General features: G+C 36.9%; 1 protein-coding gene across 7 annotated transcripts in view; it reads right to left on the bottom strand.

Moving 5' to 3' along the window:
- Positions 1-5,524: 5,524 nt before the first annotated feature.
- Positions 5,525-18,165, bottom strand: part of KHDRBS2 (KH RNA binding domain containing, signal transduction associated 2) — a 318,282-nt gene continuing 305,641 nt past the window's right edge. For all 7 annotated transcript variants that reach the window (XM_069011368.1, XM_069011376.1, XM_069011371.1 and 4 more), the window contains one exon: positions 5,525-6,585. In XM_069011368.1, the coding sequence (XP_068867469.1) occupies positions 6,488-6,585 (98 nt within the window). In that variant the 3' untranslated portion in view covers positions 5,525-6,487. The remainder of the gene's footprint in view (positions 6,586-18,165) is intronic.

The raw sequence follows: 18,165 nt of genomic DNA, 5'->3' as shown, positions 1-18,165 counted from the left end.
CTCCACTAAAAGATACTGGCATACTCATGAGCAAAGCTCATAAATTGTCTAATAGCTAGGTAGATCAGCAAATCTTTCAGTAGGAATCATTTTCCTGATGCCTACAAATGAATTTGAAACTTCTGGTCCTGACCTCCAGGACCAGAAACAAAACCGAAAAATGAAAGGTTTGATGATTTCAAAGCTTTCTCTCGAGTCTCAATGGTAAACAGTAATGACTAGAAAAATTCAATTAGCTATAAACAGAGTGATGATGGTGATCATCTTTGAAACCATAATGCCTTGAGAAAGTTACTTGTGTGCCTGTTCTGTCCCAGCAGACCAGTACAGTAAAACTGATAACATGTGACACTTTTTCTGGTAACTCTTGGGTTTTAATAACTGACGGAGGTCACGGAGTGCATCTAAGTTTTTAATGGAGGACAAAAAACTTCAGAAGACATTAGGATTATTTTTCTGTTCAGCATTCAAATATTTTTCAGTTTTTCTGCTGATTTTACTTGTTAATTAGTGTTCTTTTTGTACTTTGATGAATCTGTTGGCAACAGAGGATGACATGAAATAATAAAAAATGTCTTCTTTATTCTTTGGACATTAACTACAGTCAACCCTTCCAATTACAGCCTTTCTTTTTGTGTGAAAACTTTGTAACCTCTTAGTGAAATTAAAGTTTTTTTAAGCCTACCTTGAAAAAAATGCACCTACAAATGAACTCTGTCCTCCTGACCCCTAAAAATCCATGGTTTCGGATATAGGGATAAATTGGTACTTTATCACAAAGGATTCATTTATAACCTATTCTATGATTCTGACTGAACTAATATTTTTCCCAAACTACTTTATCTTCTTGCAATCTTGAGCCATTTATTGAAGTTCTACAATATTATAAAAGAATTGGGGTAATACTTATTAAAAAACCAAAACTATTTGCTTTAACATCTTTCCTAAGAAGTTAGCAAACAGATTGTGTAAGAGTATAACCTCGTTTAGATCTGGTATTTCTTTCACAAAAGAAATTACAGAAGACAACAGAAGAACAATCTTCTGTCAAAATATGTAGTTGTTTAAGAAACTCAGGTAGAGTTTCTCAGTTGTCTTTTCATTTTACACGGTATTTTTCCACAAAAGAAAGGAAGTGTACCAGTAAACTTTTCAGAGGATGAGGTATCCCTAAGAAGGTTGCACGAAGACCGATACCAGTGCTGTCCCTACTTACCCTTTATATAGTCTTGAATTAACGTGTTTCTGCATGTTAATGCAATACAATATGGAAAATACTCTAGGACTTCCTTTCCTTAATAGATCACAGGCTTCTTTCACCCATTATCAAAGACTTTCTCTCCAATGTTTAGCTTATTTGATGATTCTCCTTTACCTCCATTTATAATTCTGTAGCTGCAGTATTTGACTCTTGCAAAACTTTGGACTTAGAAAGTTCACAAAACAACACTCCCGCTGTCAAACATGAAGGATACATCACTAATGTAGACAAAATTGCCTTGTATTTGAACACAATACATTGGTTGCTTGTTCTTGATTTCAACCTTTAGATAATAATCCTGGATGATATTTCATGAAGACTACCATAAATCCATATTCTCACAATAAAATTATAAGCCTTTCAACTGATGCACTCATACATGTTAATCATCCTGATTCTAATGGCAACTTGGTTGCTTTACTAAATTCCTGATATGTAGCTCAGTACCTCAGTCATGGCTGTGGTTTGGCAGCTCCCTGGCAACAAAGAGACACAGGCCATTCCATCCTGCTGTGCTCAGTCACAAGGTCCGCACATTTATTTCCTCAGCCCTACCACAGTCACAGTGATGCTTCTGATGCCCTCACTCACCATCACTAACATCAGTGCTATGCAGTTTGGAAGTCATCACATGTCTAAATAAAATGGAGTAATTATGCTGGGCTGTGGAAGGGGTGTGGAGCAAGGGGATAGAGATCTCTTGGCTTTATGGCTGTAGCTCCGTCACTCTGAATGGAGGTTGAGGACCTCACTGAGCTACAAAAACATTGCCAATATCCTCTGAGGTGAGGTCAGATATACTGATATACTGTATTTCCTGAGGTTCTTCATTTATTCATCTGAAGATTTATGATCTTTGTTTAAACACTGTAAGATAAGCTGAATAGGAAAGAAAGAGTTACATGGTGCTACTTCATTTTCTAATAAAAGTTGCTGCTCTTGAAACACCTAATTTTTTCAGTTAGAATGGCTCTTGAATACATACAAGAAGTCTGCTAAACAAAACATAATTTGCTGATTTAACTACTAAAAAAGTACTAAAACTTATATTGCACTATTTTCTTCTGAAAATCAAACTGTTCTATATATGAGGTCAACCTGGATAACAAAAAAAAAATCTTAGAAATATTTGAACAGAAATTTTGCATTTTTAACTTCTCTTTCCTAATGTTTTCATTTATTTCTTCTGATATTTTATATCTTTTTTTCTTCCTATTACAAACAAAGCTAATTGGCATGTGAATTAAGCCAATTTGGTTGGTGACAAGTGTCTTGGAGTGATCTGTAGCATGAGTGGAACTACAGGTTTTCTGGTGGTGCATATAAGTTTTCAGAACCTTAGAATTATGGCTGACCTGACTGGTGGATGTGTGGAATATGTCACAGCTTTCCATGGAAGACGTGAAGACAGCTGTTAATTACAACAACCAGACTCTCTTGTTACTCTCTCAAAAATTAATAAAGTGGATTATGTTTTTCCCAAGACACAGCTGATTAACTGCAAGGCTTCTTCAGAAACAGTAGTGAAATATACTTTTAGTTAGCACTGAACTGCACATGCTGTCATTGGTAATTTTTCATACTATTTTCCTGAAAATCAATAGAAAAAAAGTTTGGATGAACAGTTCCTTGCTTGCACTGATTTAACCTACTTTTTCTAAATAATCCTTATGTAAGAATATTTCACAATGCATCATTTTACCGACACTTTCTGCCATTTTTTTTAATATACACAAGTAATGGCTGTAAAGTGGACTTGGAGACAGGAATATTAAAGGATGCTGCTCTGCTGTAAAGGTTTATTTATTGAAGTCCATCCTCAAGGAGTTCACAGTAGTTACCCTCACATAAAAACGTGATGCACAAGTGAGAAATTAATTTTATCTACTTTGCCCTGGATCTCACTTACATCAGGTATGACCTGCTCACAGCTTTGTGTTATTAATCATTTCAGTAAGGCATATGAGTATTTCCTTATATAGTAAAATCTATAATACATAATAATCTAAAATCACAGTTATACCAGTAGGAAACTATTTATAGCGATGGAAAGTGTTTTTCTTTTCTGTAGAGATACATACTGACAGAAGCAAATTTGTGTAACTATGTGCAGTGGTACACTCACACTGATGTGGCTGTAATATGCAGACAAACCTTAATGCCATGTTACATCACTTTGGTCTGTAGGGTGGTTGTAGTACATCAATAAAACCAATTTATAAAGATCTTGAGGCAACTCTTAGGAGAGGAAAATTAAACCCTTTATATCTTGTTATACAACACAACTTGTGGTTTGTAAGTAACTGTTGAATATCACCATACTTGGAAAATGTTACATCATCCAGACCACAGTAATGGGAAAAAATACCAGAGTAATAAATGTGTCTAGGACTGTGTATTTGTGTATATCTTATCTAGTTTAACAATGATGACAAGAATTTGTAATCTTTGTATTGTGATTAGGTTCACACTTCTGAGTCCATGGACAAAGTTTTAACTTAGCTGAATTTTTTTTGTTTGTTGCCAGCAATGACATTTGTCTTCAGTCAAAAATCTCATATAGAACCTGAAGTCTGTTTAAGGAGGTCATTCAAGATAAACTTTCAGGTTTAAATGTGTTTAACAGAGAAATATAAGTAATGGCTCAATCCATGCCATTGCATAGTGATACCTCAGTGTCCCTATCATTCTGAAGCATATAAAAGAAAAACCTACCAAGCATAAGAATAAATAACAAACTTCCTGTCCCTATACAGATAGATTTTTTCATAGGAAGAAATGTTAAATATTTTCAGAAGCAAAGACAAGCTAGTATTGTATTTTTCTTTGCTATGTGACTAGCCAAAATGTAGGCATGTTTTTAATAAAAAGAAGCTCATGTTTTTGGCAAGAGCAGTTATAAAGTACACCATCTTAATATTTACCATTTAAAGGATAGATGACAAGACTTCTTTAATTTAAATGAAGAGTAGCATAACATATATGCAAATGTTTTGATTGCCATATACCATAATCACTATGTTGATAACGCGGAGAAACATTGCCGGAAAGACATTGATTTTAAAATGGTAGCTGAATACGTTTTCGTGCATTAATAAAAACAAATGCACAGATCAAACAGGAAATAGGAAAAACCCCTGAGATGCAGTGGAGCTTACCTGACCACTTCCCAGCAGATCTGCTGCTTAGCTGTCCAATGCCTGTGAGTCCCTGAAATAGTGAGACAGAATAAACTCAATGTAACCATCATGTAGCCTACTAAATTCACTTTAACACTTCAAAGGACAAAACATACTCATCATAAACTATTCAAAAAGAGCTAGCATGCAACTCCAGCTGCAAGAGATTTTGTTCACAAACTGAACAGCAATCGGCCTGTACTTTAGTCGCATCAAAAAAGTAAACCAATCACATTGACAAAAAGCCACTGTAAACAAAAAGACTGTATTGAAAGGATTAACAGTTTTTGGCATCCCTACCATCAAGTCTTCTGTTCTTTTTTTCTTTTCTTCATCAAAATTTAGGTTATATATTTGTTGTTAGCAAGAGTTGCATTACTATTATTGTTAATTTTAGTTCTGTTTATTACTTTGAGGGTTATATATTGTAGAATAATTTTGTTGTCACTAGTTAATGTTAATTAGTTGTTTTAATAGCCTATATACCTATTTGTTATCTTTTGGTAGGTTTACTTTTTTAACTATCAGTAACTTAATAACTGAGAATATTTTACATTACTGTTGCATACTCAAAATTACAGAGTTACTATTAGTGTTACCTGTTTAACGTTTAGTCATCCTTTGAGTCCTGCGACATATTTCCTTAATAATCATCAGCCATCAAGTCTGATAGTCTCAAAAGAAATATCAGCCCTCTAAACTGCCTTCAAGGGCGGTGATATTTAGCACTGAAAATTACAAATAAAGTTTTTGAAGTTGAGAACCAACAACTGGGCAGTGACACTGATGATTTGTTTATCAAGACAAATTGTTATATACTACGAAAAATGCAGTCAACGCACTCTTCTGAGTGAAAACAAATAGGTGAATCTATGCAATGCTTACATGTTGAATGGGATATTTAATGTGCGGGGAAACTCAAAGGTTGAAGAACTAGCATTTAGACAGTCTAACAGTGGTAAGTGGTAATCTTACCTCTTTAAACTCCATTACATTCTCACGAGAGACATGCTAATACAAACAAGTCAATCAGAGTTTGTGTTTAGCAAGATCAAGCTTAAAGGATAGTTTAAAATCCATTTATTGTTCTAAAGCATTTTTTTCCATTAACATGTTATACATTAGTGGATACTAACCATGATTCATGTAACAGTTTAGTTTGTTAACTTTTATATTATTTAACAACAAGAAGTTATTAATACAACTTTTAAAGTCTTACACAAAAAATCTTAAAACAGGCTTGGGTTCATTTTTGTAATTTTTATATAAAAAACATTTTAGGCATCTCTTGAAAAAGAAATAAAGCAGGCATTTAAAGCTAGAAAACAAGTAATTCCAAATTTAGTTTGTTACAAAAGGTTTCAGCTTTATTGACAAATTATGGCAAACATATTTGACAAAATTATGGTTTCCTATTTAGAGAAGCTTACACATGGAACTTTAAGTGATTTTTTTTAACAAATACAGGTTAAAACACTGAACAACTTCAGTTAGCTACATACATACAGTAGCTGCTTGTTTTCAACCCCATTAAAACAGCATTTAAAATTAAATTTACAAACTTAATATCGAACATCTTAATCTAAACTAACATATATTAAAAAGACAGGTTAAAACATCTTATCTACAGCTTGATTATTCTCTGGCTCAAAAAAAAAAAAAAATCATATTACAGTCTTTCAGCAACCCTAAACAGAAACTTAGCCTTAGCTAGTATGTAGAGAGACTCAAGATCTGTAACAGTGTCATGCTTTTTAAGTTACACACAGCAATGAATACAACCAACAGAACATCATCTTTGAATAGTTTATAGACAATGCTTGCCAAAGGTTTTTTTGTCTCTGTTTTTTTAAGTCCGTGTTATAAAATAATACTAATGCCAATGTCACGCCAGTGTTGTAGGAAATACAAGTAGTACATAGGATAATAATGAGCAGTAATCCCTAGGATAGAAAAGAAATGGACTATTACTTGTCTTGTTGCTGTTTATGTGGAGACCACAGGCTATTAATTGTCTTTGAGATGAGGTCACAGATGAGGAGGACCTTCAATATCTACCATAGGGGTGTTCCCTGTAACCCCCTCTGGCTGACCTTGGAGGTGGTGCCTTTAGGCTGGAACGGGTTGTAGCCCATTCTTCTTGTGCTAAAAACAGAAGAGAAAAACAAGTTTTGTAAATATCTAAAATTGAAAGAACAAAGGGATGCCACTGCTAATGGCTGTCAAAATTCTTGAGGGTTCTGGCTGAAAGCTTTAGAAAATCAAAATGAGGATGGTGTTATCATCCATTTCTTTATCCTCCCACAAAAAACTACAGAAAACTAACCTACTTCTCTACACAGGAAACCTGTCTATCTTAGGAAGAAAAAAAAGCCTTACTCCTTCACTTTCAGCAGAGAATGAATAACTACTGTGTTGGTGGTACAGTCAGCTCTGGAAAAATCCCTGTGTTAGTCTGCCAGTTCAGAATTTATTTGATATTTTGAGTTTCTAGCATTTAAGTTAAAGCAGGAATTTGAATAACATTTAATGCTGCTGGTATGGTAACAAAATGAGGAGTTGAATCATGAAAAGATAAGAAAGATATGTTTTTTACTTCCATTTGAGACCAAAAGAAAGAAAATAATGGAAGAAAAATGTGAAGTTACTACATTAAGCAAAAGATTTTACTTTGCAGTATCTTTAGAACACTTCTTCAAATTTCGTGAATCAATTATGCTCAGGACACATAAGGTAAAAACTGTAAGTCTAGTTTAGTTTTTACAAAGCTTCTACAAATCTTCTTCTTCCTCCCTGGTGTGATATTTCTGGAATTTAACCCTCCCAAAGGTGCAATCAGGAAACTCCCTACAGTGGTGGTCCAGCAGTTGAACCCAAAACTTGAATTATCTCCTAAATCAGCCAGTGGGTTGTCAAATGATTTCTGTTTTTGTCTTCCTCTGACTTCAACTGATCATACTTAGAGTGATTGAAATGGAAATGCACAGACCACAGTGTATCATCTTAGATCACGCCAGAGCGCAACATTGCCCAGATCCTGTTTTTGCTAATGACTGCTGACTTTTGTGCCAAAATAGCTGTCACTAGGCAAAAAATACTAAATGGTTAAATCAGGTATCAAAGGTTCCTTTTGTAAAAGATAATGCTATGTGATGATGAAAAATGAAAATATAAAACATAAAAAGCTTGTTAAAATTCTGAAAGCTATTTCTTCTCTGCAAGATGTCTTCTCTGCAACTCCATTATCTCGTTGCCTTGAGGTATGAGGGGAATAGCAACTGTAGAGCTAAAGTGAGTTCAGGCTAGCATATATGGAGTGGGCATCTCTGGAAAAGATTTGGTAGCAGTTGATCTTGCCATAGAACAAGAAACACTCCTGCTGTGATTTTTTAGTGCACTCCATTTATTTTCTTTTTCTTTGAGTTCTTCAGGATGTTCTCTTTTTGAATATCAGGGGTTTTATGGTCACATGAAACCAAAGTTTACTGTGGAAAGCTACTGCCTAGAGGGTTGAAGAAGTGGCAGCCAATATGATATAGTTCTAAATCCTCAGGTCTCTCATTCCTACAGGGAATAAGTTTCTGTATAGTGAATTTAAAAATCCTGTCTCTGCAGTATGTCTCATTACACCCTTTAAAAATGGCATTTTACTGTAAATTTTCTGCAGCTTCAATTACCCTTTGCTGAAGTAGTACTGCATTTGCAGAGGCCTTGGGGACAAGAGAGATTTATTTGGAAAAGAGAAACTTTATTTAAATAAATGAAAATGACTGAAGTAGTAAAAATATCCAGTAAATGCACAACACAAAGACAAGCCAATTTCTTGTTTCTTTTTAGTCCCCTCAGCATTACCCAGATTGAAGCACCTTCATATAAAGGTGAAATGTACAGTCTTTTTGGTAGTACTCATGCAGTAAAAAATGACTTTGTATTACCAACTGGAGGAAACTGTTTTTCCTTGACTGTTCTTAAAGCAAATTGCTCCTGTGACCATACCAGCTCCTGATACGGAACAAAAACTGAGTCATAATTTGTGGTACAAGTCTCTTATGCTCTTTCTTTCAGTAACATGGTGGACCTATTTGCTTGATTTCAGACTTTAACACCATAATTGAAATATGATGTGATAGTTGACAGCTAACAGCTCCTGTTGATAGAGCCTACTGTATTAACAGGTGAACCCATAGCCAAAGCACATGTCGAAGTTTTGGGACTACAGCCTTCAACTGAGAAAACCCTGGTGTTTACCACTCATATAGCAGTAAAAGATTATATATTTTTTTGTGGAGAAAGCAAGATGATAGGGAGCAGCACTATCAAGAGTCTCTGAACCACGCTGTGTAAATATATTACAAGATGCAGCCACACCAAAAAAGAAATCAGATTGTTAGTGTTTTTTTTCCTAGGGGGGCGTTTAATGAACAATGCACCTGCATGCTAGTAATTAAAGTTCCCTTGACAAGAAAGCTGCTCTTTCATGCCTCCCTTCCAGAAGTCCAAGGTAACCTTTTTCTTTCAGCACCAAGGGAAGAAAGGGAGTTCCTGAGAATGGAAATCTCTATTTTCAGGAACAGTCTTAAAAGCTGGAGTCCTATAGATTACCTCAGCAGTCACACAGAGATTTGGGCAGCTCGTTGGGTATTAGAAGGGTTGAAAGTTTGATTACCAGGCTGAGTTTCACTGTGAGAACAGGAGAACAGTGAGCAAGCCTGGTCTTTCTCTGAAAGACTGTGCCAAAAGGGGAGCAAAGAGAACCTGGACATATTTCATCATAATAAAGTGACATATTAATGAAATGGACAGGGATTTCAGATGAAGAGCAGGCAATAGGTGTAGCTTTGGAGAGAGAAAGGTAATTGGGAGAACAAGTGAGACATTGCCCAAGAGCTGAAGAAATGTGCAGGGTGGTTGTTGTGTTTTACTGCTGATTTCTTTTCCTTTTTCTGATTCCTGTGAAGAGAAACCCTGTGGAGTCTGAACTTCCCCTTCCCTCAGTGATGTGCAGACTTCCATCCAGTCTTTCTGCTCTAGCAGACCACACTCATTCCCTGTCCTTTTCACTTCTGACTGTCTCCAGTGATATCAGGTTTCAAAGACTATGGTTAAAAAGAAATCCACACAGGCAGATAAATAACTGAGGGCAGAGTTTTTCCAGGAATTTAAGGAGAAATATTGTATGTTTTACTTTCAGAAAAACTGAAAGTGCAAGTTTATAGCAGCATGATGGAAAATTAAGAGAGTTTATAGGTGAGGAATCTGAGAGTGCTTGGGCTAAAGGATTGCTTTGTGTGTGATATGAAGTGTTGTAGCTACTTTGGACAGAAGTGTGAAGACATGGGCACAGCCCTTTTTATTACACTGCGTATGTCTTTCAATCTGCTATACGCTCCCTGTGAATTGGCATTTGAAGCTCACCTTTAGGATATAAAATTGTTCTTATTATCACAGGCAATCAGCACCCTTGGTTTATGCCCAATTGAAATTGCGTCTTAGTGTTTTTGCACTGCTTCTTATGGTTCAGATGGACTCTTGTTTACTGTGTTCATTGAGTTATAGAAATCATTTATTTCAGTATTTATTACAGACATTATTGATACCTTACTTGAGGCTATCTTTGAAGATTATTTTTTCATCAACTGCTAGGAGACTCCATAGCTTTAATCTGTTTAAATACAGAATTTTAGTTAGTTTTTCTTTTTCTTACTAGAGAGTCAGGATGAAAAAAAGGTCATATAAATTTTAACTTAAGAAATTTCTTTGAATATAGGATCAAAATGGAAACATTTATAGCACAGAGAGGGATACATATGGAGTTGTTTCTGTCTTACTATTTTACCTATGCATTATTGCAAGCACAGAAAAATTCAGTGGTCTATCCATATGGCTATCATCACATGCTTAAATGTCTTCAAGTAAAGATTTGAGAAAATCACGTATTCAGACACTTTTTTTTTACTCTTCATTTAGCATTCTGCAACCTTATAATGGATTTTTCGAATACTGAATAAAACTCTTTCAAAAACGCAAAGAGGGAAACAATGCAATAGCTGAAGGGCAGATCATAATAATGGATGAGTTAAAAATAAAAATATATCTTAACGGCATGTGATTTACATAGGAGTATATCATTTCCTAATTATTTTTTATTTATAATCATTGCTTAATCCTGGTACTAATCAAGATGTGATCACTTTTTCTTCCCAGTAACTTATTTATCATTGGAATACTGCCCACAATTATTGGGCACAGTTTTATTAGTTTCTGGTCAATTATTTCAGACAGGCGGCCAGGAAAAGATTAGAAAGCTGTTCTGAGTAGATAGTTAAGATGTATATAACAGCAAGTAGTGTAACGGTTCAATTTGATTTTTCATTTACCTCTTGGTGTTTTAGAAACAGAAGTTGTTTTTAATTCAGAATACAAAAGTTATCTTTCCTGTGAGAAAAAAAATCTCTTTTACTGCATACACATGGAGAGAGCACTCTGCACAGGAATTGGGATTACTAGCTCTACTCCTTGTTTGCTCAGTGACCTTGGACAATTGTTCAATATATTGTGGTATGGCTTCCTCACTGGTAGAATGAGAGAGGAGTACCTCCCTCCCTGGGGTGTTCTGAGATGTAGTTAATTGCCTGAGCAGTAAGAGAAAAGTGATACAGATGTGCTGAGAAGAAGACCCAATAGAAACCAGACATATAGCTTTAAAATGGGAACTCTTAAAATTAGAATGCCTTTCTTTGGACAATTCAATTTGTGCTGTATTTCTAGTAAGCCTCCATAGAAAGATGGATGGAGGCAAAATACTGCTTGCAAATGGTTGGAAAATTTGCCGTACACAAGCTAATGACTGAAGCTCAACTAACTTTGACAAAGACAGTATTTCAGCCAAAAAAATCCCCACAGAAAACGTAGCTGCATTTTTCTCATGTCATAACTGGACAAGGATATATTATTTTAGACAAAAATGCAAGAACAGATTTTGTTTGGTTTTTTTAAAGTAAAACATGCACTTTTTTTCACTCTTCTGGTCTCTTTTTGCTTATCTGCAAAGCTTGCAAAATACACAGGATTTTCTGACTTGACATCTACGCATTTTATTATTTTGTGTGAAGAAGCGCTAAAATTACTATCTTTTATCATGTGATTCATGATCTTGAATCACAAATGGTGCCTTTCTTATTTGAAATTTGGAGTTTTGTGAAGACAAGAAATATTTTCAAAACACAGGCTCAAACCAATTAAGCTTACTTACACCATCTAAGCACCCTTTATTTTACTATACCTGCTGTATGAAATATATACAGCTTAAAACCCAGAAATGAATGGAAAACCTTGTGGTTTAATAGTCTAGTTTCTGAACATGGCCGTAGGTCTTCAAAACACCCCAACCTACTGCCCCTATGCTTGATGGTACCTTCTCTTCAGGAGGGCTAACAATTTAAACTGCATGGCTGCTCCAAACCTGCTTTCGGGTTGTGAGCTTCTCTGGCTTAAAGCGGTAGTGGAGGATCACAGCAATCCTCCAGCTGACAGCACTGGAGCAGATGAGAAGTGCTTGCACAGTCCCCTCTGCCAGCCCTCCCTGCAGGTGAAGTAATGACAGCGAGAGGTGCAGGAATGACCACTGGAGAAAATGATTTCCTAGAAGGCTTCATCCACTTTTGTAGTGAACACCTGCCACAGACAGGGAAGGAGCAGCATCAGAGAACACTGGCAACTAGTTTGGGAAACAGCAATGCCAGGAGGAAGAAGACTCTTATCAGTGTTGTTGTGAGGTGAGTGTGAATATTACAGTGTAGAAGGAGTTTTATTTTTAACTTATTTTCAGTAAAGATTACTTTTCTATTACTTTATGGTCATGCAACATGAAACATGCACTGATATGCTGCATCTGGAATTAAATAGATGAACATCAATATTACAGGACTTTAGTCTTAGATTCTCCAACACTACAGTTCCCATGGTGCAAGACAGTGAAACTACCATTTGAAATATTACATAGGAAAGTTTTGCATGATTTACTTATTCTTATTCTGTCATAGAAAATGATTTATAATTCAGAAGTAATAGAGGAAGCACAGTAAGTTGCTATAAATTAAAACCAATCTTGTGCTACATGTGGAATTTTTTTGATTGTTCTAGCATTACTGAACTACAAAAGTTTTAGGATATACAGACAGTTAAAAGAATATGATGAGTTTATATATGGAGCTTTCTAAAGAATTATAGCCTAATTAAAACTCTGATTTGACAAAACAGCAATAGCTCTAGTATCATCCCCACATTAGTCGTCATAGCTGAATTCAAACTGTGGCCCTTTCCCTGCAAACTTTCAAAATCACGCTCTTATGAAAATCACAAATCTCTTCTGAGGGAATAAATGCCACTTGGTATATAGCTAAGGTGATTCCTCCAGTAAAAGAATTGATAAAATTTTGCAGAAAATCAAGAAAATGCTTTTGACAGTTCATTCTGTCCCACAGCAGGAATGCTGCTATCAGTAAGTATAGGAATGACTGAAATAGATGATTAAAGGAGGGCAATTTATTTGGTATATCTTCTGTCCATATGCAGTAAAAATCTTCAGTAACTCCTGTTTCCAGTGGAATGCTCCTGTACTGAGCACTGTACAGGAAGACTCCGGAATACTTCTGAGTTCCCAGGGCTGGATGTATACCTTCGTCATGCTCAGCAAGAGACTGGAGGCCTCAATCAGCCCAAAATACAAGTGGTCATGCAGGAACATGACACACTTCTCAGAACCATGGCACATGTAGCAAGGTTGTTAGCAGCAGGGGAGCTTGGGGGGCAGCAGGATGCAGGTGCTGTATCAATATTAGCACACAGTGCATACCAATAGGAATGAGCGGCAGAGGAAACAGCCGACACTGAGGACCTGATATTCCCAATATGACTTCTACAGGTATTTTTCATTTCAGACTGGCCCTAGTTTGAGCCTCTGGAAGTGAACTTTCACAAACAGTTGGGATTGCATCTTTTGCTTTAGTTTCAAATAGAATTTATGTACTTTGAACCCACTCAGTGATGTGGACAGAAGACCTACAAATGCAGACAACTGGTAAATCTGCTTATAAAGAACACTCCTGCTTCCATGCTAGTGTAGAAGCAGCCAGCATGTGCTAAATAGTCAGCCAGGTCAACCACAAAACCTCCACCACAATGGTACAATCTGTCTTTTGTTGCCACTGAGATGCCTAATTAATAATAAGATGGATAAGGAATTGGTTGGACATCTACATCCAGAGGGTAGTGGTTAATGGCTCAGAGTCCTGATGAACATGAGTGACAAGTGGTGTTCCTCAGGACTAGGATCAATGTTATTTAATATCTTCATTAATGACATAGGTGAAGGGATTGAGTGCACCCTCAACAAGTCTGCAGATGACACTGAGCTGAGTGGTGCTGTTGACAAACCTGAAGAACAGGACAGCATCCAGAGGGATCTGGGCAATCTCCAGAAGTGGCCCATGGGACTCTCATGCAGTTTAACAAGTGCAAGGTTCTGCACCTGGATCAGGGCAATCCCTGGTATCAATCCAGGTTGGGGGATGAACAGATCAAGAGCAGCTCTGCCGAGAACGACTTGGGGGGTGCTGGTGGAGGAGAGGCTGGGCATGAGCCTCGCAGCCCAGAAAGCCAAACATGTCCTGGGCTGCATCAAAAGCAGCATGACCAGCAGGGTGAAGGAGGGGACCTGCCCCTCTGCTATGGTGAGACCCCACCTGCTGTGCTGCATCCAGCTCTGGGGTCCCCAGCACAGGAGGGACATGGACCTGTTGGAGCGAGCCCAGAGGAGGCCACCAAGATGATCAGAGGGATGGAGCAACTCCGCTGTGAGGAAAAGCTACAAGAATTGGGATTGTTCAGCCTGGAAAAGAGAAGGATTAAGGTGAACTAATTGCAGCCTTTTAGTATCTGAAGGAAACTTACAAGAAAGATGAAGAGGGACTTTCTACAAGAGCATTTAGTGACAGGACAAGGGGGAATGGCTTCAAACAGAAAGAGAGAAAGTTTAGATTAGATATTAGGAAGAAACTCTTTACTGTGAGGATGGTGAGGCAATGGGACAGGTTGCCCAGAGAAGTTGTGAGTGCCCTATCCATGGCAGCATTCAAGGCCAGGTTGGACAGAGCTCTGAGCAACCTGGCCCAGTGAAAGGCGTCTCCACTCATGGCAGGTGGGCTGAAAACAGATGATCTTTAAGGTCCCTTCCAACCCAAACCATTCTATGATTTTTTTACTCATTCCATGATGATTTTAAGACCCAGACACCAAGGGAGGTTTTCTTTGGTATGTTGCCATGTTATTTTCTAGGAGACACCAAATGTATACACTCAGATGATACAAATGAAAAATTGGTGCACGTTAGTAAGACTTTGTTAATTAGTGTTAGTAAAGACACTATAATCACAAGCCATGTGAAGTCAAACACTGTAATGATGAGAATCAGACCTATGTCTCTTACATCTGCAAATCAGTCACCATGAATTATTTGAGCACCTGACTTCCTATGAGGTTGGAACCCTCCACACATGCTTTCCTCTGCAAATTTCATCATTATATACTTGCTTTTACTTGTTCAGCAGAAACTATTATTATTATTGTAGAAAAACTTAATTTACTAGATGATACACTTTTTAGGACGAACACAGAGTGAAAAAAATAAACAATATAATAAAAATGTAGTTGATTATTGCTGTACATTTTTAGTTGTTAGCTATAAAGGTCTATAAAGAATTGTTTTATGAAGTGCCATCTCTGTAGAGCATTACTTAGTAAACTAATTGTCATAACAATTCCAAAGCTCTTTTATAGAGTGACTGGCAGGGAATTATTTGTGAAATAGTTAAATCATTGTGGCAGCATTTTACAACTTAAACGATGTCTTACATTAAAAGGAATTATACTGAGCAGTTACAATCTCCAATTTTAATTAAAGATGGAATTATCCTAAAACCAAATACCCAGTTCTGTACAAGTACTTAAAGCTAAACTGGAGTAGAATATGCATCAAAAAAGCCATGGTTATTTGAGAAAATCTTAACAGCTGAAAATTTTTGGCGAAGACACGAAATATTTAAATAATGTCACCTTAATGCAATGGAGAACATGCAGTAAACAGCCTTACAAGCTTCTCTTGAAAAGCAGCAGTAATGTGACTGGAGTTCATTTATGTCTTCCCTCTTTGTGTAGGTGGCAAGCTACAGATTAACCTTCCTAACTCTTGCCTAAGGCCTTTGGCAGACAGTGTTATCCTAATTTAATTGTGGTGGTTTAGGAGGTATAGACTTCAACCTGTCCTTTCACTCTCTACCTAAGGTTTCTGCTTTTTTGGTAGCAGCAACAAGAAGTCTCTGTGTACTGGTCTCTCAGATACTGCAGTTCATGACCTGTCATAAAAACATAATGGCCATTATTTTCAGGTAATACACAAGGCAGGATATGCACCAGGCTGTGAACTGTGGCATCTGACAAGAGGCACACTCTCACTACTCTGGCAGTCTCCCTTTGGAAGCAGGGGCAGAAGCCTCTTGAACCTTCTGCAGCAGCAACTGGCAGAACTCACTGCTGGAGTCTTCAGCCTTTGGGAGAACTAAGACAGAAAGAGCAGCTGATAAACAAAGTTTTGAATGCTCTGATCAGTGCAAGGGCAAAAAAGGATTCGGATGAAAAGAACAATGAGGCAGGTCAGATGTAATGAATACAGCTTCTTGGTTCTGCCTTGCCAGCAAGTCATACTCTTCTCTGTTACCTCTCTAATGTGGCCTAATACAACACAACGCTTGAGTCAAGAATGCTCTTTCCTCTAAAAACAAAAAACAGGGAAAACGAGAAAGAAATCAGAACATGAATTGATTACAAAGGGCTTTTCATTTACAGTGATCCTGTCCTGAGAAGATGCTTTTTGGAGCTGGGCATGACATTTCACATGGGCAGGAAAGATTCTTAGTTACCAAACTTTAGGTGTACGTTTTATCCTAATCGATTTATAAGACAAATCACTAAATTCATGTTTTCACTAGATATCTCTTCAGATGACAACAGTGCCAGAAGGGAAACCACAAAATCACTAAAGTATAATGAGAGCAAAGAATATAAACCTTTTGTTCATAAATTAATCCAATTTCATGCCTTCTCTTTTAAAACCTAAGCATCAAGTTAACATGATAATGTTACCTTAGTTTAGACTTATCTGCAGATATCAAAACCTTCAGTGACAGAACTATCATAAATGTTTGTTGAGTGTGATTAGAGGTGAGGATACTTTACCTTTTTGAAAATTTGTACAATACTTTAAATTACTGGTCTTTTATTTTTAAACTGTCTTCTGAAGGTAATTCTTTACAACTCACATGAGGAAGGCTATAAGGGCTACATTCCCAAGATTTTCAGGCGTATGTCCTAAATTTATGCTCCTCAGCCTGGAACAATGATCCTCAAAACTTTCTAGAAATAGCTGCATAATCCTGATCTTATCAAAAACTTGTAGGAATCTCAGAATTCCTGAGTACTGTATTTCCCTGTGCTCAGAGACTGCTGCAGGGAATACTTTGAAGTGTCTCTACTTTGATCCTTCTGAGAGACTGGGTGACAAGCATGTCAAATCACAACAGAGCCTAAGTGTCTAACTTCATGAGGGGGTTCTGTGCTGTGAATTTTCATTTATGGAACATCCCTAAGTCATGGAAAGCAGTGCAATTTTACATACACCCCTGATTCTTCCTATTGTCTTGGGAAATTCCTTGGCTGAATTCTGAGGGAATGGAATTCTTAGGATTTTACAGCAGTGAATGCTGTTTAGGAATCCATCTTGCCCAGCCTCAGACAAATGACTTAGACTCTTCCTTGTTTAGTACTTCCATTTAATCAGAGAGATGTCAACTTCCTGAGAATTAAATGGTGTTCAGGTGGGCTCTGCTCTGACATACCCCTCTGATTTTTGCAACCATACGGTGAACAATCCATAAATGCATAAATCTTACGAACTTCTGAGGAAACTGCTCCCCCAATCAGAATTCTCCACAAGTTCTTTTAAAAGAAGCACAGAAGAATCCATGAGACATAAACCACCTGCTACTTCTCAGGAGTACAGATAGCAAGAAAAGTCATAGCAGGTGGCTCATATAGGAGTACTATTGTGCTCTATAATACTTAACAAGCTACAGAGAACTCAATTTTATACTTTAAAAAGATTGTAAATACAAAGTAGCACTACTGTTTCACCAAATATTCTTCAGGAAAAATGAAAAAAAACCTTCTCAGGACTGAAAACAGTCCTCCCTAAAGTAAGTTGGAAGCAAGAGGATGCATGGGAGAAAGTAAAAAATGCCAAGCTAGTAAATTGATGATAATTCAGATATTGTTACTGGAATGGATAAGGGTGAAAAGACAAGTTGTTGCACGAAACACCTAAGAGATGACAAGACACCAGTTCTATATTAATGTACCATTTTTCTGTGGTCTTATTCAGAATTTGGGAGAATTCAGGATTACAGAGGTGTGCCAGAAAGAATTGTAAAGGAGAAATATAGCCCTGTTATGGAAGGCAAAACAAGGTGTGAAATTGAACTCAGATGAAAGAAAGACTGTTGATTTATTCAGGATAGTGAAAAATGAAAGGGCAGCTGATTTTATACAGTGGGATGGATTCAGGAGACTCGCAATGAGTTACAAAACATCCTGAAAAAGTAGAAAACTGAAAAC

The sequence above is a fragment of the Aphelocoma coerulescens genome, chromosome 3 (assembly GCF_041296385.1).
Source record: "Aphelocoma coerulescens isolate FSJ_1873_10779 chromosome 3, UR_Acoe_1.0, whole genome shotgun sequence".
Lineage (NCBI taxonomy): Eukaryota > Metazoa > Chordata > Aves > Passeriformes > Corvidae > Aphelocoma > Aphelocoma coerulescens.
Note: the sequence above shows the minus strand (reverse complement) of the source record. Positions and strands in the feature narration are given on the sequence as shown.